Source organism: Palaemon carinicauda, chromosome 41, assembly GCF_036898095.1.
Source record: "Palaemon carinicauda isolate YSFRI2023 chromosome 41, ASM3689809v2, whole genome shotgun sequence".
NCBI classification, from domain to species: domain Eukaryota; kingdom Metazoa; phylum Arthropoda; class Malacostraca; order Decapoda; family Palaemonidae; genus Palaemon; species Palaemon carinicauda.
In genome coordinates this window covers 19,164,320-19,174,319 of record NC_090765.1, presented here as the reverse complement: position 1 = coordinate 19,174,319, position 10,000 = coordinate 19,164,320, and the positions used below count along the sequence as shown (strand labels likewise).

Below are 10,000 nucleotides of genomic sequence, written 5' to 3'. Positions count from 1 at the left end.
GATTTTAGGTAAATTAGACATTCTATAGAGTGGAAGGTAATTTAGCTATGTAAATGAGGGCAAGGAATTGTGCAGCTAAGGAAAAAGGTAGGGAATATGAAGGACAATGAGAGAGAGAGAGAGAGAGAGAGAGAGAGAGAGAGAGAGAGAGAGAGAGAGAGAGAGAGAGAGAGAGAGACTCACCTACAAAGTATCTTTTATCTGTTTTGCTATTTTCATATCTAAAATTCTGAATTAATATTTTCCCGTATATACTGTATTTCCTTTGGATTGGAATTAGATCTCCTTGTAGTGTCATTGAAATTCTAATGATTCAGTTGTACTGTCAAAACAGCAGCAGATACGATTATCAGTTCTCACCTGAATGTTATTGCAAATTTACCATCCTTGACTGCCGAAAATTATACCTGAACGCATTTTCGTTGTCGAAAAAAATGGTATTGACAACGTCTTCGCATTTTCATTTTTCTGACAATTGAGTTTCTCTGCATAAATATATGGCGCTGAAATACATACTATAGAGGTACGTTCACCTCTCTACTGAAGTAATGTTTTTCCGCCCGCCTTGGAGATATGTTACATGAACCATCATGGCATTGATGACTTCGTATTTTCATTTTTCTGACATCTGATTTCCTCTGCATAAATGTATGATGACGAAATACAAAGAGATTCGTTCACCACTCTACTGAAGTAACGCTTTTCCGCTCCGTTTTGGTGATACGTAACGACTATCTACCAAGGCACTTCTAATTTGTGTGTGTGTGTGTCGGGGGGGGGGGGGGGGGGGGGAGTTTGTCGACATTAAAAAAAAAAGAACAAAAGGGGAAGTTTCGTCTCTTAGCTCCTCCCAGCCTGACGAGGGATTCAGCAGAGTTTGGTTGGTACTTCTACGGTGCCACAGCCCACCCTCCCACGTTATCTACCTCAAAGCTTCATATGGTGAATCCCCTACTGCCGCAACCTCGGCGGTCACCAAGGCAACAGGAGGAAGCAGCAGGGCCTATCGGAACTGCGTCACAATCGCTCTCCATTTATTCCTATTTCGAGCACGCTCTTTTGCCTCTCACATATATTCTTCTATCACCTAGAGATTTCTTCACACCATCCATCCACCCAAACCTTAGCCTTCTTCTTTTACTTCTTCCATCAACTCTTGCATTCATCACCTTCAGCAGACGGCCTTTTTCCATTCTCTCTCCTGCACACAAACGGAAGGTAATACTAATGTAACCAAAACAAATAGAGGTAAAAGGAAATTCGGTATTCGTCAACTTGGCCGAAAAGTTTTAACTGTATTTCCTCTCCCTCTTCCTCTCTCTCCTCGAGAAAGAATGCAGCATCATTAAGTAATTATCCTCCACGAAGTTATTGGATCGATGTCATGTTATGTATTTATTCAAATGAAGCATTTCGTTTTATTTATTTCAGAATGTTCTTCTCATGAGTGAGAAAGTTGGTTCAGGCATTTAAGTTCAGTCACGAGAAAACTGTCTTAAATTTAGTTTAAAATTAGTTATATATTTTTTTTATTTACTTTTTTTATGAAATCAAACAAACTATCTATTTTGGTTAAAGAAAGCACAAACGAAGTTGAAAGGTGTTTAACTGAGTAAATTAGCCATAATTATGTTTATGACACAATGTAGCTGCTATTTAATTGTTCAGGCTACAAGGCCATATGGCAGTTGAACTCTATTGAAATTGAAATGAGTTTGTAAACAATAGAATTGAATACCGTCAGAACCTCTTAGGATTTAATGATGATAGAAACGATTATGGCTGGAATTGTATCTATTTAAATGTTTTTCTTTTTTAAAGACTAAGAAGAGTTTTTCCTTCTCATAAGTACTCTTGGTTTGAGCAGAGCTTTATCCTCTTTTAAGTCTAGTCCACTTGGTTTGAGAAGTTTTTCTTTTTTTAAGTACTCTTTTGGGATGAGAAGTTTTTCCTTTTGAGAATATTTCCTTTTTAAAGTACTCTGTTACTTTAGGCATAGCTTATTTTCTTCTTCAAGTCTAGTCCTCTTGTTTTGAGAAGAGATTTTATTTTTAAAGTGCTATATTGGTTTGAACAGATTGTTCCTCTTAGTTTGAGAAAGTTTTCCTTATGAGAATAGTGTTTCCTTTTTATAAGTACTCTATTGGTTTAAGCAGAGCTTATTTTATTCTTTACGTCTAGTCCTCTTGGTTTGAGAAGAGATTTTATTTTTCAAGTGCTATATTGGTTTCAACATTATTCCTCTTAATTTTAAGAAGTTTTTCCTTTTTAAGTCTAGTCCCCTAATGGTTTGAACAGATTCGTATATGAACTGAACAGTAATGAAAAAAATTCGTATCACATCTAAATGACTTCCAATTTGATGAGACTCTAGATAATGCAACTTCATCTCATTTTCTTTGTTGACTCGCTCGAACATCCTTAAAGATTATTCCTTTTAACATTCCATTGGATGATATAAGCTCTCATGACAAAGATTGTCACTGCAGTGAGTATCAACTCTCTCTCTCTCTCTCTCTCTCTCTCTCTCTCTCTAGACAAATTCATATCGTTATCACCTTTGTTTATGTCTACTTTTCTATTATCCCCTTTCCAAAGCATTCAAACTCGCTTTTGTTTTATTCCGATTATATATTAATCCCAAATCCCATTTGTTTTATTCATTTTCTCCCCCTCTTATTACCTCCCTTTTTCGTACCTTCATCTCCCGTCCTTTCAGGTCATTCATCTCTTTCCTCCTCCTCCACCTTGCTGCGGCGAATAACGAATCACGCTAGAAAGACGAAACTGAAAATCAATAAATAGTCAGTTCTTAATTCCTCGGAGCTCTTCCGTGTTGAATTTCTTCGTCACTTAGTTCTCCCGTTCCTGATTTTCCCTAACATTAACCAGATTTTAATTCTTCTTACCTATAAGTACTCAGTATTTAACTTTCCTTAAATTCCACTTTCCTTACAAAAGTTTACATCGTCATGGTCACCACTTCCGTATTGGTCTCCCACTTCTGTTTCTTCCCACTATTAACTCTCCCTTTTCCGCCCCTATTTTCCCACCACCCCTCCCCTCATTACTCCACGCCCTCTCTACCCCTCAGCTACCTGGTCTCCCTACTTTCCCCTATTTGCTTCCCTTCCTTCACTGGCCAACCACACGGAAGATGACCTTGACCCCATTTCTCTTAAGAGTTCGATGAAAGAGTATTTTTTTTTCTCGTTTTGTGTAGCAGCTGCCTCTATTACGTCATCAACTGGTAGGGTCATGGTTTGAACTATGGAGTTCGTTTTGGTTGTTTAGAGGCGTTTAATTTGAAGGGTCTTTTTATATTTATACACGCGCAAATATTATATATACACGCATATATTATAGTATTCACGCATCTATTATAATATACACACATGCACACGCAAATATACTTGTACATATTTGATACAGTACAGATATGTATTTATTACTATGAATACTTCAAGTCGTTTTCTTTGTTGCAAAATTATTTGCAATCGTTTTTGAAAATTAATGGTATTCTCAGCTTAATGTTCTTTTCAATGGACGTTGAAAGAATATGGTAAGAGGTTGTTTGGCAAATTATGGTATTGGTCGTCATTACTGCACATGTTCCTTCAAGCAACGCCTTGTTATTTTAAATATGATAAATGTTCTGATGGTAACAAATTGTATACAGTATATATATGTATATATATATATATATATATATATATATATATATATATATATATATATATATATTTGATATATATATATATATACACACTATATATATATATATATATATATATATATATATATATATATATATATATATATATATATATATATATATATATATATATATATATATGTGTATATATATACACTATATATATATATATATATATATATATATATATCAAATATATATATATATATATATATATATATATATATATATATATATATATATATATATATGTGTGTGTGTGTGTGTGTGTGTGTGTGTGTGTTTATATACACTAATATGTGTTTTATTCCTTCAATTCCTCTATTTTCAAAGTTTAGATTTTCCATGGTAATAGTTTTCAAAAAGCCCGCTTTTCTTGCCCATTTCCTAAAGGTTCAAGGATGTGGGTAAGCGACCCCATGACCTTGGCTTGGCATCCGCGTAAACCCGAGCTATGAGGACGCCTTCAACTGTCCAGGGGGTCAGGTCATCCAGGGTCATCAGAGGGGTCAGTCTGCAGTCATATTAACAGTCGGTTCGCCTTTTGCGATCTAATACACCACCTCTATTAACTGCACACATTGCAATTAACAATTACTAGCTCGTTCTGCTTTGTAGTTTGCAGGGACGGGTGCCGGTTTCTGACTGATTAACACACAGTACTTGCGACTTCTCTTTTCTACTTTGACCATTAGTTTTATTATCGATAGCTGCATAGTTACTAAAATGGCTTCACATAAATTTCATATACATTCTTTATTATAGTACAATATGGTACGATAAGATGATGCGTTTATTGATTTGTTTTTCATTAAGAAGACTGCAACTGTGAAAGAGTAAGATTGCGTGACCAGCGAAACGAACATATGCATCAGCCGATGCAAAACAAATGCAGTTTCTTACATTAACTGAGTGGATGGATATGCACCTTGTTGTTGTAAGAACAGGATTATAATCTACTTCTGTCATTTATTGTTAATGATAATATCAGTTAGATCCTTTCTGGGGCTGGAAAGAATTGTGAAATGTAAACCGTTGCGTAATCTGCATTATTGACGCAGATGTGATATTAGCCATTCATTCTCTATTACTGACGATTTTTTTTCATCTCGTGCAGTATTTAACAATTAAATGGTAGATTAAATGGAGATTAATTCTTGGGAGTCTCATCAACAATAACAACGAATTAACTCGATTAATTGCAGCAGTACCCAACATGTATAGAATTTTAATTAATTGCTATTATAATAGACAGAAAGTAGTTTACACAAATTATCGATGTTACAAGTATTTATCTAGGAGAGCAGCCCATTTCATTAAGCAACGAAAATTACAATGTCATTAGCTATACGAATAAAATAAATCAAATAAAACTATCTGAATAGATAATATTAATTAAAACTTGAGGGGACGAAAATTCGAAAACCATTGTTCGAGCAACAGAAATCGGGATGATTCAAAATGAAAAAAAGCAGCAAGAGTTCTAAACTAGTAATTTAGATTGCAAAGTTTCCCTAAAGTGTAGACTGTTCCTTGGAAGAGGTAATTTTTAATTATAAGTTTAACGAAGATGGGAAACAATAACTTTTTAGGATCAGTAATTAAGTTCATTCTTTAAACATGTATCAATATACATCTAAGAAACGTTTTCCTAGTATTGCCACCTTGTTTAATTTTAATAAACACCGAGACAATAGAACCAAAGCTTGCAGACTCCGTGAATGAAAAGAAAACGTTAAGAAAAAGCATGTCAAAATATTTCAGCGAAGATTTGACAGTCCACCAATCACAATTAGCCTCGATGATATCATCTGCTGATATTTACTGCCAGCTCCAATAAACAGACCTCGAGGATACTGTAGAGTGAGGAAGCTGTCTTATATTTTAGAACTGTGAATCAAGACTTGAAAATAAAGTTTAAACGCCCAGTTTCAAGTCTGAAACTTTATTCAGTCTCAACGTTCGATTTCTTTTAATCAATTATTCTATATTCTCTCCCTGACTTCCGACTTATATTAACGTCATTCTTCACTATCCTGTTTTATTGTCTTCTCTATTTCCCCCTCAACTTCCATTTTATTCTTTTTGTTATTTTTTCATAACACATGTTTGCCGTCTTCTTTCTTTAAAGAAAAAAAAAACAACATTGACACCTTAACTTCAATAAGGATTTCATAATGGAATTTAACAAGTCCTTTTTAAAGTAACTTTTCATATATTTCCCTTTTTCAGTTAAGGTTTCTTCTATTATACCTTTCGTACCCATTCACCTAGATAAGCACTTACACCCACTCATTACAAATTCTTATTACATCGTTGATTATTTTCGTTCTCCCTTTTCGATACGGTTTCTTTTATTGTTCATTTTCCCACTGTTCTTCATTTCTTCATTTTCATTCATCGCTTTCACGTAGTCATCTTTTACACTACTATCACTTTTACAGAGTTCACCTCACCGTGACCATAACATTTCTTCATATTTTGCATCAGTTTAAGGTTGCGTTCACATGGAAAAGAAGCAACTCGACTAGTAGACCACCTTAAAAGTCAAAGCCTTTTATTTGTTTGTTTACTGAACTGACGTCACCATACAATATGATAAATTGTATTTATCACCTCATATTAGACAAAAGTGGGTTGTTAGTTTAATCCATAATATCTAGACCATTATTCAATGAAGTCAAAAGCTCACAACTAATGATTTTGATAAGGAAATCTCTTTTTCATTGCTCTTAGTATCTGATTTACTATCTCCCATTATCTCATCCCTTTTGAACGAGCCAAATATGCCATCCCATTGCTTTGATTTTTCCTTGTGAACGCACCATCATGCACCAGAAGAATGATCATTAATCATATATATCTTAGGTAGTAGAGAATGTTATTTAGAGCTATGATTGTATGAGATTAAAAAAATCTTGTTTTTTTATATAAATATGTATATAATGTTTTGTCTTTCCTCCCAGCAGCCTCGTCAAAATTCTGAAGTCTATCCATCGTACTAGCACTAAGTCTGCTGAAGAATCCTCCTAGCTCCGTGGTCGTCCTGGCTACAACATGCGGAATTTTCAGTTAATTGTATGAATCTTCTATGAAATTAGTAAGATAATTTAATTGAACAGTGTAAGTAACAAAACTATTATGTACAGATATTGCTTAATAAGGCACAATGCCACGCCTATCGTATATGAAAATGTTGCCAAATCTTTTTAAGTTGGAAGTAATGATTAGGAAATTTTGTGTGGTAGCATTTAACATTTTATACCCTACGATGGGCGTGGTTTGTGTTACTTATTCTATAAATTCTATAATAGTATTAAGAGTCTTAAGATTAGTTTGACAGTATCCGTTAATGTTTATTTCAATGGCATTACTGGTACTGGAGTGAAATTAGAATTGCCCGTACAATGGCATCAGTATTATTTAAAGAGAGTTGCCAAACACTACTTTGTAGCCATCCTTATGGCTATCTTTGAGTATTTCTCCCCGTTGGAATGGCTAAACATTTCTTTAGACGATTCTAAACCCAAAGCTTTAAGGGGATAGGGAATTCATCGTGGCCAGTTGATGCAATTTACTTATAAAATTAATAAGCATAATGATGCCAACGCGTGATCATAAAATTGATGTTTGTTGCCAAAAGAATTTTTTTTCTATGAAGCTAAATCTGTTAAAGAACGGTGAATAGCTTCGACTTATTTATTATAATTTATTCGTTAATCAAATTACCAAACCTTGATATTGAAAGTAAATGAAATATTAATTAACGAGGGTTATTTCTTTGTAGATTTTATATTAGGCTGAAAAACTCCTTGAAATGAATAACCGTATTATTTTGTAAACTGTTTACATTTATTTTTTCCCTTATGCGGAAATAATGTGAAAGCTCTCCATATTCCCGCATACACTCTTCTTAATGATGATATAAAAGAAAGACTTCGTTTTTTTTTATGTATACAGTATAGTAACCAGCTTGAAGACATTGCTATGAAAATCACATAAGTTGAAAGGCCATCTTGAAATGAAAAATAAAAACACTTCGAAGACTTTACTTGAAAGATAAGAAGCTGCTAATATGATGCACCTACCTGAGGAAATCCTATTCTCAAATTTTTTTACTGAGCCGCATTTGCACTGACTCGCAGCGGTGCCCTTTTACCTCGGAAAAGTTTCCTGCTATCTGATTGGTTAGAATTATCACATCCAACCAATCAGCGATCAGGAAACTTTTCCGAGCTAAAAGGGAACCCCTGCAAGTCGGTGTAAATCTGCCTCGCTAGAAAGAATTGATTATAGGACTTAACTTTGAATAGTGATGTACACACAGTAAAAAACTATTTAGGGCAAAGGGGGTCGGACGCCTACCTTAGACATTCAATCAACGGCTGGCGTTGTGGGAAGATTGGCAAGCCGGTCACCCCTATTTCACTTTCTTTCGTTCCTTATCATAAGGAATCGGGCATATTGTTTGCCATTAGTTTTTTTCCTGTGTACGTAACTCTTAAAAGGAGGGTAGGTTTTTACGTGGAATTCCACATAAATGGTCTAAAATAGATCAATATGGTGTGAAATTCTCTCTACTTTAAAAAAAATTACCCATTTTAACGTTGAATAACTTTCAGAATTGCGCTATTTGTGCTTTTCAATGTTTATAATTCGCTTTGATCATTAACCAATAAAATCAGTGTGTCTCATGCGGTACTCTGTAGGCATTACTAAATGGTCTTTGCAGCATCCCTTCGGTCCCAGCTGCACACACTTTCTCTAATCTTCATCTTTATCTCCTAACTGCTGGATTTTTTCATGATTACCCATCAGAATTGAATGCCCTTCTCGGACCCAGCGCTTGGCTATAGGGTCAAAATTCCATTTATGAATTTTAATAAAATCATTGATTTCATTTGTCAAATATACTTTCACAAGAAGCTATAGTGTTTCAGTGTCAACAGCTCAGCCATACAAAACTTATTTGCTATCATTATTACTATTATTATTATTATTATTATTATTATTATTATTATTATTATTATTATTAATAATTGCTAAGCTACAACCCTAGTTGGAAAAGCAGAATACTATAAGCCCAGGGGCTCCAACAGGGAAATTAGCCCAGTAAGGAAAGGAAACAATGGAAAAATAAATATTTTACGAATATTAAAATAAATATTCCCTATATAAACTATAAAAACTTTAACAAAACATGAGGAAGAGAAATTAGATAGAATAGTGTGCCCGAGTGTACCCTCAAGCAAGAGAACTCTAACCCAAGAGAGTGGAAGACCATGGTACAGAGGCTATGGCACTACCCAAGACTAGAGAACAATGGTTTGATTTTGGAGTGTCCTTCTAGAAGAGCAGCTTACCATAGCTAAAGTTTTAGTTAGTCATTTAATTACAATCGTTGCTGGTTTCATTTTCCCAGATTTGATCAGATATTCACTGAAAGTGGTATTGATAACTTTTATCTTTCTTTAATGCGGTGAAGGAAACATGGAAAATGACCAGTATGATGTTGAAGACAAAAGGAAATGACAGTTAGATCCTGGTAAAATTTTCATATTGTTTTGTTATGCGAAGGTATCCCACCGAGACGATGATGTATTAGAAAGAGAAGCACTCTATAAAAACATCGTAAGCCGCATATCTTAAAGAACTACGTCTGTTTTTATAAACTTAACAGACAAGATTTTGTATGTGATGCTACTTTATACCTCACAAAGTTCAAGTAATTTTAGTTCCTAATCGTCTATGATTGGGAATTTTAGATGATGCTTGAATTAATCTAAAAGTAATACGTAGGTAAGCACACCATTTTCTGAAAAAAAAAAAAAAAAAAAATTCAATGTCACCTCAAACTATATTGTGCCTTAATGCACCGGTAACTTAGCTCCTTAGTTGTGTGTTACCATCAATTCATCTAACAGATATCTCTAGAAAAAAATTCTCTGGAATTTGCTCATCCACTAATGGATCTCACATCCCTTCTTTATAAGAAGCACTGACAGTTGATATCCCATGCTTTTTTCTGGCAAGTACTATGTAAAACAACTAAGAACTGCCATAGATACTTAATGAGTACTTTCCAGTATTTGCGGTTGTAGATGTTGAAAAGTGGTTGCCTTTTTGGCTGCTGATTTATCACACCTGTAAGTGATCAGTAATATCAGCCTGTTTCATTTGTTTAATATGTGTCAGTAGTAGCTGATTGTTGAAGGACTCAGAGCAGTTTGTTTTACATACTGAGTGTTTTTGACTGAGCATTTTCTGCTGTCAGGGATCAAGCAG

The 10,000-nt window shown here is 34.4% G+C and overlaps 1 protein-coding gene across 9 annotated transcripts in view; it reads left to right on the top strand.

The window, feature by feature from the left end:
* The window catches only part of LOC137632260 (aquaporin-7-like), a 186,847-nt gene that overhangs the window by 175,679 nt on the left and 1,168 nt on the right, over nt 1-10,000 (top strand). For 3 of the 9 annotated variants that reach the window (XM_068364148.1, XM_068364150.1, XM_068364152.1), the window contains one exon: nt 6,685-10,000. This exon is cut by the window's right edge and continues 1,168 nt beyond it. In XM_068364148.1, the coding sequence (XP_068220249.1) occupies nt 6,685-6,701 (17 nt within the window). In that variant the 3' untranslated portion in view covers nt 6,702-10,000. Of the gene's footprint in view, nt 1-4,108; nt 4,224-6,681 lie in introns of all 9 variants that reach the window. The other 6 variants (XR_011042032.1, XR_011042034.1, XR_011042033.1 and 3 more) reach the window with 3 other exon arrangements.